The 18,782-nt window shown below is 36.8% G+C and overlaps 1 protein-coding gene across 5 annotated transcripts in view; it reads right to left on the bottom strand.

Annotated features, from left to right (window-relative positions):
* The window catches only part of LOC132260285 (syntaxin-binding protein 5), a 79,398-nt gene extending 60,906 nt beyond the window's left edge, over nucleotides 1–18,492 (bottom strand). For 2 of the 5 annotated variants that reach the window (XM_059758301.1, XM_059758302.1), the window contains exon 1: nucleotides 18,005–18,492. In XM_059758301.1, coding sequence (XP_059614284.1) covers nucleotides 18,005–18,124 — 120 coding nt within the window. In that variant the 5' untranslated portion in view covers nucleotides 18,125–18,492. The remainder of the gene's footprint in view (nucleotides 1–18,004) is intronic. The other 3 variants (XM_059758305.1, XM_059758306.1, XM_059758304.1) reach the window with 2 other exon arrangements.
* Nucleotides 18,493–18,782: the final 290 nt, after the last annotated feature.

Here is an 18,782-nt window from a genome sequence, read left to right as displayed (position 1 = left end):
ACTGGTGGCACAGCATTAAGCTCAGTGGCACACAGGAAAAGATAGTTTCCAGGGAAATATCTGCATGATTCTGAGCCACACATGTGTGGCGTTAGAACTAGTGAACCGCTTTTCAGCGCACTATCGTCGTACTTTTAATGGCAGCAACTCGTGATGGTAAATTCTGGTTCTTCCTCTGCACATAGAGAGAGAAAGCGTATAAACTAAGATATGTGTACCTGTGCTGAAGCCGCTTGTAGAACTTTTACACACAATTCCATATATGGAGCTGAAGGTATGTGTAACTTTCTCTATTTGTTATAGTTAATTGTTTAGTTCCATAAAACTACTCAATTAATATACATGCATTAGAAATAGGAACATATGTGCGAGCATAACTATGCTTAAACGTAATTGCATACTTATGTAAATTCATTGGACGAATAACTCAGTCTGCCCTCATTTGAGATGATTCATAAAATCTTTGTGATTCTCTGCATTCTTCGAATAGTAGGACAAGAAAATATCAATTGTGTGTGCGGAGAACTAGAATTCAGTGCATCCAGTGTTTATGCATAAGCCCTTTAGAGTTGTTATTCAGTATGAATATCAATTCAATAATTCCGGCCCTATTGACTCAATCCTCCTTGTCAATTCACTGAAATTCCGTGACCTATCAAAATATCAACATGAGCGTCCCAAACAAATTAATAACCAAACCGTCAATATGTATTACTGTAACATGGAAAATACACAGGGAAATTACGTTTCGCCTGTCTATTTACTAATCCTGTGTATGATCAACACGTCGTGTGCACTAAAAAGCTCTCCTTTTGCCGCTCAAGTATAAAACTTCCACTATCATCATGCATCATGTACAGTCGGTGTGTTACACAAACCGGCGATGGGATATTAGTGAAAGGGTGGCATAGGCACGTGATGGGATTTTCATTTGACGCCACTGTTATTGTCACTAATGGCCCTGGTATGTATCACATTCAGGGGCGAAAGGTGGACAAAATGGGCCGCTATTAGATAGATGATAGTGGTCTGTGCCGACGAGTATTTCACACATTGCATAGTTTGTCCCTAGCAATCGCCATCAGATAAACATTCATTAATTTTGCAACAAACAATGCGCGCCAACCAACAGTGCGGAATTCGTTTTTGGTGTTCACACGACCATTTGAAATTCGAATTTAAGTTACACACGCGAGCTTTACAACTTCAAAGGATTATTTTACTTCCATCGGTTTCAATTTGCAACATTATGTCCACATGACTACTACCAATATTTGCAGATGGTAAATTATTAACCTACCCCGAAATTCACTTACTCACATGATACAATTTATTAAAATAACAATACTAATGGCTTTGCATATTCTTTTTGCCAGCACTACACATTGAGGCTAATTGCATTTTACTAATAAATACAAATAGCCAAGCAAATTCGCTACGACCGCATTTCAAATAGCCACTCATTCGCCATACATACATATACATACGTATATATATATCGAGGCTGTTTGGAAAAGTGGACAAAAAGGTCGAAAAACCCCATCGGAAATTACAAAGACCAATAAAACCTACAAATTTGTTATTTATCAATGCAATGGCGATATTTAATGAATTTACATAATTTCACACATGCGTGCAATTAGGGAATATCCAAATGCAATTTGCCATATATTTTTTTTACCATTCCGCCCTCTGTACAAATTGCTCTCTCTCTCTCTGCCACTCATTGCAGACCCTCACCAACTTTCTCGCACAAGTTCACAAGCGTCCATTAGTGTTTTCAATATAGCACGGCAATTTATTTCGAGTCCCAACTGTCTCATATTGTTATTATGCAATTTATATTTCATTTCATTCCACACAATATCACATGTAATTCATGCTTCCAAACACTTTAACAAAACTCACGCAACGCGCGCGCCCTTAGATAAAATTTAACCATTAATTTTCAATAAATACCCATTCACTCTACTAAATGGCAATTCCCCAAATCTCTTGTAACACAAAATTTCCTGTCATTTGCAATTTGCATTTCCATTGTAAATCCATTTTACATCATTTAATATTCCATACACACACAACACAAATTTTCTAACGCCCCTTTCCCAAAAGCGTGAATCTCTCAAGTAAAGACAATTCAGACTGCATGTAAGCGTCTATTAAGGTTAATTTTATTATGCGACTACATCCAAAATGTTTACTAAATGTATGTATTTTATTGCTTTTCTAATGTGTCGCTTCTTCAAGTTTCCATGCCGACAACTTAACGAGCTTTTCCAGTTACTTCAGTCTACTTGCCTTTCGATCATGTTGCAGTTTACAATATACAAACTGGCTAACATATTACATTTCGTGCATATAAACAATGTACATATTTTCTATCAGTGGATTTAATTAAATTTTCATTAAAGACAAATACAAGTGATAAATTTTATTATACACAGCATTACAACCGCATTTGTACTGTCACACAGGAAAGCGACATGAAAATCCGCGATTAATTCAGTGGAAGTGAAAGAACATTTTCATTCATGTGCGAAATATGAACTTATACAATACTATATCGCCATAAGGCCAACACTTTTACCACTCATTAAACAAATAGCATAGCTGTTAATGTGTGATCTCATCCAGCACTGCATAACAAAGGAACTACTTTTCATTTTTCACTCGCACTCCATTTAGGATAACTATCTTAATTGCGCTCGCCTCCCAAATTCGCGAAGCCGGAATAATTGCCTGGAAACTTTATGTTTTATATGGTTGAAATTGATTTTTCCATCAAATCTGACACAGAGAAAAAGACCCAACTTTGTGAGGCAAAACCGCAAAATTGTTGAGTGTGAAAATCCTTGGAAGGAAAATTAATACCCAGAGAGACAGTCAGAAAAGCAATACGTTTGTAACTGGCACAATAAATTCCTCCTCGAAATGGCAAAAACTTAATGGTTTTGAGTAAGAACAATGACTTCATTAATTTCATGAAATTCCATGAATTTTCTTATTTCACTGGGTGAAATGTTATATTTCGATCTTATTCCTGTTTATATAAACTCTTTGCTTCCAGTCTAACATTCGGAGAAACTACCACTCGCAATAAGAGAAGAGCATGTGAAATTCCTTGCAGACGCCGTCATGCTGAGTGGATGGGAAATGGTGGAAGAGCGGTGGAAGCGCATGAAAAAGAAGAAACGTTTATATTTCTCCTCGTGAGGCACTTTCCTCATTTCAATGTAAATGAAAAACTACACTAATACACAATGCCAAGTCACATGGAATAAGAATCGCAGCAAGGAAATGTCTTTTCATATAAAGAAACCTCCATTATATATACATACATATGAATGTGCATATGCTTGGATTCTGCCTTCTGCCACTGGCTCACGAGTGCGCGAACCCAATGACGGATATTATGTGAAAAGGTATACGAGAAATTATAGAATGAAGGCATCCGTCAAGTAATAAAATACAGTGGAAGAAGATTTACAATTAAAAGTTCATGCATTTCCAAATATGACAAGAATCCACTTGCAATGTATAATAATCTTTGTTGAATTGGAACCTAATTGAAAGACGGAGTGGAATATTTATATAAGTACAATTACCAAGGTTAGGTCAAGGCTTAGTTGTTCATCTGCAATTGCGTCAAATCTGCAATTTGACGTGCAAACTACAGATTTGCATTCCAAGTGCAATTTTTATTATAACAGTTAAGAAGATTTGTAGGAAAAAAATGTGTAAAATATATATAGAAAAAGATTTTTGGTACTTTATCTCTCGCCGTTATTCTGAGAATCCCGAGAGCGACCCAAAAAAGTTTGACCGCGTGCAACTACTCTGGAAAATCACGAATACATATTCCACAGAAGGAACATAAAGTAATATGTATTTATGTAGTTTGCCAGAAAGTTTTCTCGACCATAGATATCTCAAAAATTAAGACTTTGCAACTGTATAAAATTTCCATAGAAAAATACGTTATTTACCACTTTTTATTTATATAACGCGCTGAATATAATATCACATGAGGCTTTTATCGATCTCACACTACACTTGGCGCACCTCTTCTCCAGTGACTCCACCGTCTAGTCTCCACAATCCTCATCGCCACACCGCCTCTGCACCACACTAAACCTCACACGGCAGTCTCTACCCTGACCTATAATAATCGCCATTTGTACTTCCCGTACACACGAATGTGGAAAATCTATGTTGAATGTTCTTATGAATTTTCCATTCGATATACCCAGGAAGACCATCCTCCTGGTCTTTAACATCACTTACTTATGATTCAACTGCTATCGATTAAAATACACCATCACTTGATTGAATGAAGCCAATGCAAAATGCACCAAAATCTCTGTTTTCCCGCAAATTATATGAGATTCTCGTGGTGTCCCATAAAATAGATCTAATTAAAAGTTCGTGCTGGAGAACTTGGGTGCTTCCACACAAGAATAAGAGGAGTAATTGGTCTTATCGGTATGTGACTTTCGAAGAAATTTCTAAGTAGCTTTTGTTGCTTTTACACTTTTCTTTTGCCTAAACTTTACTGGGCTGTTTTTGAAGTGCGGAGAACTGGTAATAAATTACTCGTATCAACATAATATACCTACGCTAATTGCCCAACTTGAACCTACGCAAAGGAGTGTGAGAATTCTAACAGCGTCTACATTTTGTTTGGTTCACTTTTGTATGGAAAGTAAGGGTTTGACGGAAGGAAAAAGTTGTGTCATAAAAGCTAAATTGAGGAAAAATCACCGACTACTGAACGTATACTCAATGCTCAACTTTCTAGCCATATAGTCAAGAACTAACCAGTCAGTGGGAAATTAGGGATATTAGAAGAAGAAAAATATGTGTGTGTGTGTATTTCCACAATGGAGAGAACCTTTTTCTCACAAAAGTTCCACCCACAAATTTAGACTTTCTCCCACTTAATACACCCTCTCGTTCATTCTTTTTATCCTTTTTAGCGGCATGTTTATTAATAATAATAACCACATTCATAAAGTTCACTCAAAATATAAATTGCGTGCCACTTGGTCATTCATACATTCTCATATTAAAATACATTACATACAAATGACTTTTTATATAGAAGGAAAATTTTATATGAAAATTTACAGTGAAACACCACATCCACGACACGTTTATTGGGAGGAGGAGCGAGAGAGCTTTTACTTTTCGTGCAAAACACTCTTATATGGCAGTCAACGGAGCTTTCTCTAAGAACAGCCACACTGACGGATAAAATTATTAATATTCCACTGTATTTGGACAAGTGAATAAAGATACATGCGAAATAAAATACCGATTTTGTTTTTATAAAAATTTTCACGCTATTTTTGCCAGATCGTTCAAGAGTTTTCAGTTTACTGAACAATTAAAATATGTTGCAATTGCAAAACCATATTTACTTTTGGCTTCCACTGTGTAAGCAAAATTTATGTGGTATCTTGTGATGCACGGTTGAAGTGAAAATTTTGTACAAAAGTGAGTTTTCGCTAATAAGCTCGGATTTGAGAAGCGTAATATTTTTCATAAAAAATTCTCTCCTTGTGACGAGAGAAGCTATAAAATGTAAATTAAATCAGAATAAAGTACTGAAAATATGCATATACCTGGCAATATACATAAATCTGAGATGAGCTTCGAGAGCAGTGGTAAAATCTTAATTCGTAACATAGTTGAAATTTTCCGTTTAAAATATCTTCAGAGACATTCTTTCTCATTTACCACCTCTCTTTGAGAAAATTTCCACCATGGCACACAGGTAAATGTTAAGACACACCAAATATTTATTATTACACAAAATGTACTACATATACTACTGAATAGCATCATGATGGTTCTATACGGGCTTAGAGTAGTGTTGTGGAAGCCGTGACACGCTTTCCAAATTCCTCACGAAAACACCCCAAGCACTCTTTTGCTCGATACGAGAAGCACACATTCTAAGCGGATGAGTGAGAGAGAATAAAATAGAAATTACTAAATATTTTAAATTTCACGTAAATTCTCAGAGCAAATATTTTCCAGCGAGGGCGCGAAATTCCACTCATTTCATCCTTCGTCATCGCAAACTGTATATTCGCATATAGTCTCTGCTGTGAGTGAAATAAGGTGTTTTTCACATCACTGATAACACAACTAGACAAAAACCTCTTCACTGGGACACTTGCGCTGATTCACGCTGTTTTCTCATAAGAATTTCTACTATAATTTGTCTCTGATTTTCACACATTTTCAGCAATCTGTGTCAATCTTCTGTGAAGTAACGGAATTGTATTAAATGAAAATTTCAAGTGTGACAAGTGATAAAAATGTGTTTTCCTCACACGTTTTCCTCCTCTTTTTCACCCACAAGATGTTTGTAAATATAGATATTTTGCTAGAAATTCCTCGCCGTTTTTTTTCTTCATTCTCCCTCTTTTTCATTCCACATAGTGAAATAACAACAAATGAAATCTTTCCCATTTTCTCCGTCACAAGCATCCAGTGAGAAAATATAACCAATATAGACAGTGTATATAATTTGAAAATTGCTCCTCTTCTCCACCAGCTCGGCAACTCCTTCATATATACGTACAAAGCACTCCTCTATAGAACCATGTCAGTGAAGAGACGCGAATGAAAGCGCTGGGAAATTAAATTCTTAATAAATATCACGAATACTGACTGAATGAAGGCAATCAGCTAGAAATTTCTCTTCACACACACTGAATGACTTGTGTCTGCATTATTGACAATATACCACCAAATAAAATCAATATCCCTTCGACCTGTTGAATTATATAATCACACATTTATACATACAGCCATTCAAGAAAAAAGTCTATGAATTGAATGCTTTTCCGTCATTTGGATTTCAAGAGTAATTTAATTTTCCCCTAAATAGACATCATCGTTTATTTCATCGCTCCATGAATAGCACAATAAAATGCACAAATGGTGTTCGAATAAAAAAAAATTCTCGTATATTTTTATTAAAATAAAACCCCCATGTAAAATTGTGAGAAATCTAATCACCCACATAATTAATCAACTTTGCAATTTTCAAAATTAATTTCAACAACTCCAAAACTTCCTTGTCGCGCTAAAATAAATAGTTTGTCATCGATAAAAAAAATTCTTGCACAACTTCAAAAATATTCCAAGCAATCGGCAAATATTAATTGGTGTATGAAATGGAGCCGCATGGCTTTTGAACCCCGAGCAAATATTTGAACAATGTTTATTTCAAAATTCTTATTAAGTATTTAAAATTCCAAACATCTGTTGGATGAAAAGTAAAGTTGAGGGTGTTTCGTAGAGTGCTCGAATTTAAATGGACATACCAAAGTTACGGCATCGTTAGATATAAAGAAAATACGTTCAATAAGAATCAATATAAAAAATCTATCTATAAAAATCCGTACATTATAGTGAAAATTTATATTGCAAACTGTGCCAAAATCATTTCTTCTCTAACAATGTGTTGGAGATACAATATCAATATGTTACGCAATTTATGAAAACAACCACTGATGGATCATATTAAACTATTATTTGCACACGTGAATATTATTGACTATCACCAAAATTTATTGAGATAATTTCATCAAATTGATATGGAGGAACTAATTGCAGGAATTTGCCACCAATATTTTACTATTTGATCTTCTGTCTCGTTAATTATGCCCAGAATTATACTTTGCCTCCATAGCAACATCCATATCGTCTTTAATTTGCGTGGTTTTGTCATCTTTACAGCCAAGATGACACGTTGGATGATAGTTGCTTGCAAAGTTTAATGAGAAAAGGTGTCTTTTTGACACAATTCCATTCCACGGGAACAGAGAGTAAAACGCCTCGATTAAATTTGTATGTACAAAGTATATGGATGTAAATGCAAACAATATTATATTAGGTTTGTTAGCTCTTCGAAGGAAAATTCATTGAATTGGACAATCAAAAATCTCTGCCGGATAACCCTCGCAAAAGTACAAAGTATTGTATTGGAAGAGATTGTTGATTCACCCAAGAAGAGATGTTACTGTATAAATAGAACATGTTGTATCACTCCGATCAGGTAAACCCCATTTTATACTCTCCCTCAGAATTTATCACAAATACTTTCCATCAATCTCCATCTTTCTGTTGTGCACAAGATAAATATGATGGAGACGATGGTGGGATTTCATCGTGACTGTCTTACCAGAGCAGATATAAATTTATACAATTTAATAAATTGAACCACTCTTCTGTTAAGTGAAGATACCACAAACGTGAGTTTATCTTGTTCAACATTTTTGTGGGCAAATTAAAGTTTAAAAAAATTCATTTTACGCCCTTTATGTCACACCAAACCCATCCTTTGTTTCTCTTTCTCTCTCTCTCTCTCTTCCCCTAACCAAATGTCCATCCAATAAATTGTATAGTCACAATTTAGTGTCGCAAAGCCACAAAAATGCGAAGAAAGGGAAATACAGCCAATATGGGTTATCCCAGATATGTACATATGCGGATGCTGTGGCGTTCGTTGAGGGAAAAAAGGCGAAATATAAAAGAAATGAACACTATAAAAAACGAATATATGTATGTGATTGCCTAATAAAAGAATACCCTTCATCTTCAATAATTCTTACATAGGATCACCTCCGTTTTTCAGGTCGTCTCCGCAAGCGTAGTGCGAAAAAAGGCAAAAGACACCTTCAAAAGTTTATCTTTCGGTGTCTCCAACCGCCTCAGCCACCTTTTTCAGCCAGACCGAAGGTGTTATATACAGTCATGTGCATGTATAACATGCAGGATAATATGGCAAACAAGAAGGTATAGTCTTCAAGCACATATATTTGGAATAGGTATATAAGACAGTCAGGGAAAACTACTCTCAAAGCTAACATGCCACCGCAATCATGTATAAATTGCATACAGTGCCTTCCATATAAATTAGATGCCTACAAACCCATTTTAGTGCAGAATTAATTACTATGGAATTAAATAAAACACCATATTGCACAATGGCGCGAAAGTAAAATCATATCACCTATCTCAATAATATATTTCAACTCTATTAAGTTCAGGTCCCCAGTAAATATAGGTGGCAATATAGGTGAACTCCTGTATAGAAATGGATAAAAAGTATAATATTAAAAGGGTAAAGTGTGAAAATTGTCCACAAAAGAAAAACGAGCGAAAATTCATCTCATCGCAAGGATATTCTCATCTCATGGTGTATCCTTTTCCACCCATACATACACACTAAGATAGAATATAACCCTAGTCGAACCGAATCATTTCAACAAGAAGTGAATTTATCGGTTCGATTTCTTCAACAACTCCAATCCTCATTCCTCTCCCCACTTATCTTTATCCAAAGTCTCAGGTCTCCATTTTACCACTAACACCACATGCTCTGTGTGCGAGGTTAAAAAAGTGAGAGACAGAAAAGGAAATTCGATTCTTTATCCCTACAAATTTCAACTCAACATTCTCCCCCTCACGCCACCAGCAATTTCCGATCATTCATCCCCGAAAATCTTTGGGGTGTGTGTTTGCAGAAAAAATCAATATTAACGATCAAAATTGCTTCATCAGTACCACAAATAGTTAGCATTGGAAGGTATTTCGCGCCTTACTGTCTCTCTTTTATACCACCAGTACATAACATTTCCGAAATCCACGCATCAACGCAAAATAGTAGCATAATCACCAAATTTGCGAATAGGAAGTGACAAAATCAATTTTTCCCTCTTATTCGCTGCTGTAGCATTTACTTCTTTTTTTTTCACCATCATCAATTTGAGTTCCAGGGCAAAAATGATGAGTAACACAATGAACCAACATTTCATATTTATCTGTTGATTTACTTACTCCATACCAAACGTGATTGAAAGCGTACGAGAGCTTCAGTATTGGAAAAAGATACATATTTATTTTGTAAATATACCAGAGGTCAATTTAATTATCATTTTGAGTTATTGGCTGTAAAACATACAAATATGTTAAATAACTAGAATATGTATAATTAGACAGAGACTCAACAAACAAACGGAGGGCTTTGTACCCTGCTTGCATACACTGGATGAATTTGGGTCAATTGGGAAAATTCCCCTGAAAAATCTCAACCAAATGGAAACACGATATAACTAGTTTCACGCTGGATTTTTTTGCTATACAACAAAAGATGACGAAAACGACTTACTCACAAAACTAGACAAAGAAGAATCACACATCTTCCGCATGATATTTCTCCAATTTGTCCCCACAACCTCGTATTGGAAGATATTATAACTCCTATTCCTCTCCTCCTCCACCTCTAATGTCTCCCAGTTCAGTAAATACCACTCGTATCGTTCATATAACCGTTGGAAAAGTTTAACTAAGGGGGTGATAAATGAAAGCACAATAGAGGATTTCATTTTATAGCGACTTTTCCAAGCACCCAATGATAAATCTAATAAGTTCTGTATGAAGTTAAAGCCCGTCGAAACGTGAACAACTTACGCTCAACATCGTAGAAGCAGATTGTTTATAATAATCGCAAAAATAGAGACTCAAGTATTTTCCCATATTGCTTTTCTATACACACACACACACACACACACATTCGCTTTTTAATTAAATTCCCCATCTCTCCGCTTTGGCTATACACAACCATGTCTTTTATGGAGGGTGTACAAGAAATAAATAACGTCTTATAACTTGGGAGGGTTTTGCCTCAGTCAATTGAATCATATTGATTCAATACTTCCTCTCTCCATGCCTAATTCCTTCTCCATCACCCACGTGTTGTCCCTTTTTATTCAGTCCTAATATGGATTTCCTGAAAAGTATATTAAATATATCGATATGTGGGTTATTTCACCATCGTATGACACAAAATTCTTGAGCACCCATAAACACGTGCAATCTAATTTAATCCCCCACAATATCCTGTCTTCGACATCCATATTTTCCTGCGGACGCATTTTATTATTAAGTTTGCTCAAGATGTGTTAAAGTCTTCCTGTTGCTTAAAATCTGCGACAGAGAGCAGAAAAAAATTAATCCCGTTAATTTCAACTTGAATGGCACATTTTCCAGCTTCTCATGTCGCACGCGTGACTATCAGATTCATTAAACCTCATTATAGATTAACGGACTCGTCTTTATTTAATTAAAATCTCAACATCCTAATCTCACTGGATTGCGTAGTTTCATTTCACCAATTTATTCAACTACATTTAATATGCGAATTCCCATCGCCATGGACGACCTAAGAAGGAGATGGAAAGGTGACGACTGAAAGAGGTTGCGAAGCCCTCAGCTTTGTCATCCCATCGCCACATTCTCTCGCCAAGGGGTGACAATAAAGGTGAATTTCTGATTTGCTTGTGGAATACACAACTATACTCGTACATATCCTCTCTACTTGACAAATTGGATAATGAAAATTGGACGAAATTGAACCGGGATGAGAAAATTTACCGGAAAATACTTTTACCAATCCCTCCTTTCAAACTGTGAAAACTCCCACAGAAATGATATATTCAGCATACATTTGACTTTTTTGACCTCCCATTCAATTCTGCTACATAGTAACTTATCTCCCCACCACAGTCACAATGTCAAGTGACACTAATGCATATGTATATGTACATAACATGCCAATAAAATCCTGAATATCTATCCAATGTCTTTTTCTCCTTGAAATGCAAATGAAATCTGCATTTTCGGTTCAATGCAATTTTCCATTCCGACATCCTTCTCTGTGTCATCGAGATTCCTTCGTCATGACAGCTAAATTGTAACCGTTTCAGCATATAATTTAAGGAGACAATACAAATCAAATTCACAGAGAAATACCTGATCCGTTAAATTATCAAATATTGAATGCATTTAGATTTTGAAATGATTTATACACCTTGACACAGAATCCTTCAGTTGCTCTTCACTCAATTCGGTCCATCTCGATTGCGCATTCGGGGGAAAAATCGATTGTAAAGCTTCACCTTCACTCTATTTTATATATATATAATGCCATTTGGAGATAACACGATTATTAAATAAATGATGTACAGTGCAACGGAAGATCCTAATTTTTATTACAGGCATTTTAATGGAGTTTTAAGTGACTAAATAAATAACCTAGGCTTCGCCAGCACATCACGCGGAGAGTAATTTTCTTTGAGTGCATAGCACAGCGCTGTCTAGTAAATCAATACCGCAGAGTAGATCACAAGGTGAGATATAAAATCATAAAATTACTTTTCACCGAATTACACCCGCTCTTAAACCTCAATCATCGTAATTTTCACGTAGGAAAATTTTATCATGTGTATAATATACACCACATCTCTTCCTTCCTCTCGTCAGAGGGTCTAATTTAATAAGAATTCCACCCCACGCTTCTCAAAAGCACCCTTACACTATATATATATATATATATATATATATATATATATACAGCGCATAAAGCTGTGTAAGTCTATAACCACTCTATTCTGCAGATAAATTCTTCGCAAAAAGAAAGGGATAAGAGTTAAAGCTCTCCAAGACATCATTCCCTTAGCTTTTCACCGTTTCATATTAGATCCAAAGACGCTTCTTCACTCCATTGTATTCAACCCTTCAAGTACAAACGATTAAGTGCACTGCGAGAGTGATCATCAACCTTCGCCGTACAAAGAGTCTCAACAGCGTCTAAGGATGCTCCACTATGTACAATTCAGCAATACACATTTTCACCATCACCAGGCTGCAAATGGGGAAAAAAAAGAAGCGAGAAAGTGTGAGGAAATATTGGATATACCAACATAATTTGGACTAATTCGGATCCTATAATCAAATTTCCTGAGTACATATTTAATTTGATGTAATTGTATCGATTTTATGTATTCCAAGCGCGCAAACAGGGTGGCAATACCTCATTAGATGAAATAATCTCATCCTTATTCAACTACACTCGTCCTGAACTTGTTCGATCCACTATATACTTATGAAATATTTATATGAAATCTGTTGAATAAATGATAAAGATGAATTGCACAAAACATTTCAAAGGATTTTTCAATTCACAACTCCTGATCAAATTAGTCTTTATGTTTCTTTTCACTTTGCAAACTTTTCTTATTTATAGCCAACGCACTTAGCATTAATGCGAAAGCGGAAAAATGTACAGTCAACAAACATATAGTCCATGAATCATACTTTGTTGGTCGATATAAATTTAGAAAACACTGTAACACCCTATATTTTACAACTCCTTACAGTCTTTCCCCTTTTTATGACCCCTCGAGAGGAAATGTGAATATATTAGGTGTAAACTGGAAATACAGTGAATGTGACATTAACATAGGTGTACAAAGAAATATGGAGATAAGAAATTAAATTATTTATTTGGTCATTATTATTATTTTGCAATTTTCCCCGCTTCGCCCAAACTTTCGCGTCACCCCCACACATTTCCTTCTTCATCGTCCCCGGCGATAATAACTTTATCAGCCAGCACACTTTTACTTCACTCTCTCTCTCTCTCGGCCTGCTGAGGTGAAAAGTTTCACTGCCTGTATTTTCCTGTTTTTCTTTTTCATCCCTCACCATCATCAATTCAGATGTTCGCGGAAAATTTTACGAGTTTCTCTCTTCGAAAGACGTCCCTCCCCCGCTTTCCGCCCAACCACAATAAAATACACTTTTATCTTCTTCTTCTTCGCAATAACGGGTATGAGAAAAACATGAGAAAATTTCCTCCTATTGTTCCTATGTTGCGCGCCTACTTTCATTTTAAAGTGAAAACGTGCTTCTAACATATTTCTTCTTGTTCTTCACTGCTTGTACCACTATTTTTGCCAGCCTCCTGTTCTCACCCCAACCCTCGAACATTTAAGCATATCTTCACATCCGCTCTTCCCTCTTAAGGCGAAAATACATTGGAAAAAATCACGCGAGAAACACACAAAAGACTGCAAAAGTGTAACTGATCGTTGTTAGAGACTTTCTGCTTCCATCCATGGAGAGTAAATTTGTGAAGTCACGCCCACTCAAGTGCCCCGCCCCCCTTTAACGACTTTTAGCATAAAGTTGGTTTGTTTGTATTAGCCAAACAGTATTTGTTTGGCGAATTTGCATTCCTTTCAATCACAATTTTAGTTGCACATTTTGCAAATTTACGAATTTCTTCATACATTTTCTCCCACTTTTTTTCCGTGTGCATTATTTTCTGTCCTGTTTAAGCAGAGAATACCAATTCTATCCATTCCCCCCAGCGAAAAAGTAACGTCCTGATATATGTTGTATGAATGTGTGAATTTCCATCCATTTCTCCACAGACATGCACGTTCATGATGACGGCACGAACTCCAAAATATTTTCCACCCAAACCAAAAATTCTCAGCTAACTTATCCAATAAAAATTTTTTCGCCTGCAACGAAAGAGTTATCTGCAAATTCATACAATCCACTCCATCTTCTCAGCTTAGAAACTATGCAGATTTCAACCCTAAAATCAATATGATTCATCATAGTGCATAACATGAAAACCAGGAAATGCAATTAATTACTTGCCCATCAAGTTGATTGCATTAAAATTTAGTGACTCAACGACTTCACTCTTGCAAATCAAATAATGAGAATATACTGTATTAGATATCGTTATTAAGTAAGTGCATGCTAATCAAGAAATTCAGAGAGAGAGAAAAGCAGCTGTTCTCTGCTTTGAAAACAAAACCATGATAACAGTGTAATATTTATTTTTCATATCATTCCCTCCTCCGCTCCTTCTCCACACTCACTTTTGCTATAATTTTGGTGTTTCACCTTCATTATTTCATGTGCGTGACGATTGAACTCCGCTACTCCTTATACATTAGAAATTACAAGGATTGCGCCAAGAGGCGGGGATACCAACATTTCTATCCTCACACAGATTTCACATACAATATTCACCAGCCATGGAAAGCCACAGAAAAGACTCCCAAGTCACACGGTCGGACCAGTATAAAATGGATTTAATTAATGTTGTGTGTGTTTAAGGACGGATTAAATATTCTAGCCGTGGAGTGTGGGAGCTTCGGGAAATGAGTATCAAAACTGCCCGAAAAGGGCTTTTGGACGTTCTCCAAAGAATAAAGGGTCACTGGGAATCTGAGGACTATGTGTAGCATACATTATTAAAGTCCTACATTGTCTAATGTCCAATTCTGCACGATTATTTATCATATCTGAAATTTGTGTTGGGAAAAAGAGCCTCTCTTTTCTCACTCCGCCTTCTAAATTTTATTATTACAAAATAGATTAAATTAAATTTATACAATAGTTCGCAGCACAGAGAGATAAGACACACAGAGCAGAATATTGGCGAAATCTGTATGAGAAGGTATATGTGTATAAGCCTCTAAGGGTTTCCGTCATAATTTGTTACGGGTTAATTTCCTCCGAAACAATCTACGCAAAATAATGTATGTGTGCTCCAAAGGGAGAAATTTATGTAAATATTCCATATAACAAAATATACAGTCAAACTCTCTGTGTGTATACAAGTTCAAAAAGCATATTTGCCTTTAGCCACATAGGAATTTTCCAAGTAAATTTCAACATTCACTTCTTTTCCTCCCCCTTTCTCGTCTCCACACACACTCACACACTCAACTTATCGTCTCCACACAGTCAATGTCTCTTCAATATTGCACCGAAGAAGAAAGAAAAAAAATATAGATGTGATATTATGTACATAAAGAAGGAAAAAGATCTAAAATACCGATCATATCATTTCGCTGTGAAGTACACATTTTTCCCGCATATATTTTTTTCCATCAAACGTGATGATTAAATAAAATAATCGGATGGGAAAAAGTTGTATTCCAGGGGAGAAAAACCATTTCACTTCACATATCTTTTGAGATATCAAATAAAAGAAGCATCATTATCAACACCTGTCGACTACTGAAACCTTCAACCTCTGCCCGCCTCTCGCCCCCCCCCCCGCCAATACACGCTCTACTCTATTATCGAGAAAAGCTCTTTTAGCTGTATTTATATGCAGAGGGTAAACACCAGACTTTCCCATTGAGAAACTTCGTCTCACTATTTTCCATCTCATCTAAGGAGCGCGTGTAAGAAAATTCTCCGACTAATTTACCGTATTTCACGATCTTAAAATCACACTCAGCGCTTCTTCGCGCCACAAGCAATCGCCCATGTTATATAGACGAAAACTTTTATCTGGGCGTCTCGAAACACCTCAGAATTGCTCAAAAAACCATAAAAACCCAGCAAGAATGCAAAATCCCCGGTTAAATGTCTGATTTAAATGCATAGAATGCAGATTGTGTCGGTATTTAAAACGCATAATAAACCACAATACTTTCTTATCACATGGAAATTGCAAACAAGTGCATAACTGATATCATAAAAAAACTGGAATCCATTGATAAAAGTGTGCAATGTGGCTAAAATTATGACTCATGCATTTTTTCGGCATAGCATCATAAAATTTTCGTGATATAAATTGTACTCTTTTTTTTTCAACAAAATACAATCCGTTGAAATTCTCTTGGCCTAATTTTGAAAAAATTTTATATGTTAGTCTTTTATCGTTGCTATCAATATATTGCGATAAACTTTATCAATTTCCTTTCGATTATCTAAATTTACAGATAGCACAATATTGAATATAATGTAGGGAAAAGCAGAGCCATAATGTGAACTTCAAACTTTTGACCAATTATGATGTTCTCTAGACTGTTTGAGTGTCACATTCCACTACATTTACTAGCATTAAACTGAGCATAAGATTTTTGAGCAATAATATTTGAGCACAGATTGTATTTCCACTTAAATCTTGTGTTAAAATGGTTCAATCCGAAAGTTATTGCCTTAATTTAGTAGTGATGAGCAGAATTTGGCTCACTAGAATTGGTTTTAATGCTTTTAAAGCGCACAAAAACTTCCCTGAGCAGAAGAAAGTTGTCAATTTTTGAACAATTAAGGGAACTTATTGTGCTATTTTTGCAATTTCTACAATTAAGTAGAAATACGACTTTGAGAATCTGTGTTCAAATCTTGTTGTTCAATTCAATGCTAGGAAACGTAGTGTTATAATTCTCTGAAAAACACACCATTTTCTATTTAAACTTGTATATTTATGTCCAAAACACATTTCTAAATCAATATTAATGCTACTCTCCAATTTCTCTATCTTTCAGAATATTCAATTTAACACATTTATAACAATAATTGCTCCAGAATTTTGAAATACGGTCCGAAGATTCCCGCTGGCAAATGCAATTTTAACTCTAATGGCACTTTTCATTTTCCCTCTTATGTTCTCCTCTGTCCAGATCTTGGGGGTATTAGTAAAAACGATATCAAATTGATTTCGTCTCCCTGTGCCAACGTAAAAAAAGGCACAGTGTGGCCAAATGGTCATCCAATGATTGCTGATTGAAGTGTCGTGTCATTGAGTGAGCTTCATCGGATTTTTCTCTCCATGTGTGTGGACCAACAGAGAAAAAAGGGGCGCTCCGTCAACCTAATGCCAATAATTTATTTCCACTCTCGGGCAAGGGGAGAGCTGAGAAATGAGGAGAAAAATCACTCTATCTCGCATCCCCAAATACCGTTGATGGTGAATTTTCGCATGAGCTCCCAATTCATTTCCTCTTCTCCTGTTTAAAAAATTAATGACCTTGCATCGCAGCCGAATACGTTTCTGGGCTGCCCTTCTGTTTTCGACTATGGAATTCCCTCTTATCTATTGGAATTCTGTGTGTGTGCGGCGATGTGGGAGGAGGGCGGAAAAATCGACCCGAGAACCTGTACATAATGCAGTGCAGATTGATACGGAATCGTGTGATAATTGCGCGAGAAGCCCATGATGAGTAATTATTCAATGAATTAATATAGACTCTGCTTTTTGTGTGGCTGGACTTTCACTTTTTCTCACACTTTCTCTGTGTGTTGGTTGTTTTTTATTTCGAGGGAAATATAGCGTGGATTTTGGATTTGAATGAGTGAAAAAGCAAATATTCGTACTCACCCGCTTGACCTGAAAGTGTTCAGGACGCAGCGTCTCCTGGATCTCCTGCTCGGGCTTGCTCTGCTGCTGCACCGTCGATCGAAACCCGTCGAGGACACCTTTGAACGTGAACTTCTTCATGGTGCCCGAGAGTCTGTGTGATGGACTAGGGGAAAATCGTCACTTGGATGCAGTCCAGTGTCTCTGTTCACTGTCCACGGGGGCCACACGGCTGCCCAGGCGGGTGACTGCCGAGGAAAATCGATTGCGCGCTGCTCCTCTCAGACGTGGCCAGGGCACAGCATACTATGGGCAGGAAGCTGTGTGCCTGCACAGCAGGTGCCAAACGGAAAGAACCAAGGAGAGAAAGGAGAGCGTGTGGTGTCCTGAAAAAGCACTGTTCACACGTGAAGGCGAGCGTCTGTTGTGGCCACTGCACAGGGAAGTCTCTCACTCCTGGTGACGGGCAACAACTGCTGATGGGCCGTCGCGGAAGTGGGACATGATAGGAGCGCTAGAGAATCACCACGAACACTGCAATGTCGGGCTGTGCGGGCTTTCCACTCGCCCCGAGAATTTTCCACACACACAAACACACACACGCAAGCACAGTGGCGGGAAAATGAGGGGCGGCTGACGGATACGGCAGTCCTGATCAATTTCGCCACTGGATCTGCGCCGGAGACAACCACCAGCTGCCTCACTCTCGCCCCCAATCCGCGCAGCGTGCGTCCGAGGGAGACCTCCTCAGCGCTCGACCCCAATTTTCGCCAAGCCACCAGCGCAACGCAAAATCTCT

The sequence above is a fragment of the Phlebotomus argentipes genome, unplaced genomic scaffold, assembly GCF_947086385.1.
Source record: "Phlebotomus argentipes unplaced genomic scaffold, Phlebotomus argentipes genome assembly scaffold_18, whole genome shotgun sequence".
Lineage (NCBI taxonomy): Eukaryota > Metazoa > Arthropoda > Insecta > Diptera > Psychodidae > Phlebotomus > Phlebotomus argentipes.
This window is presented reverse-complemented; position numbering and strand designations above follow the sequence as displayed.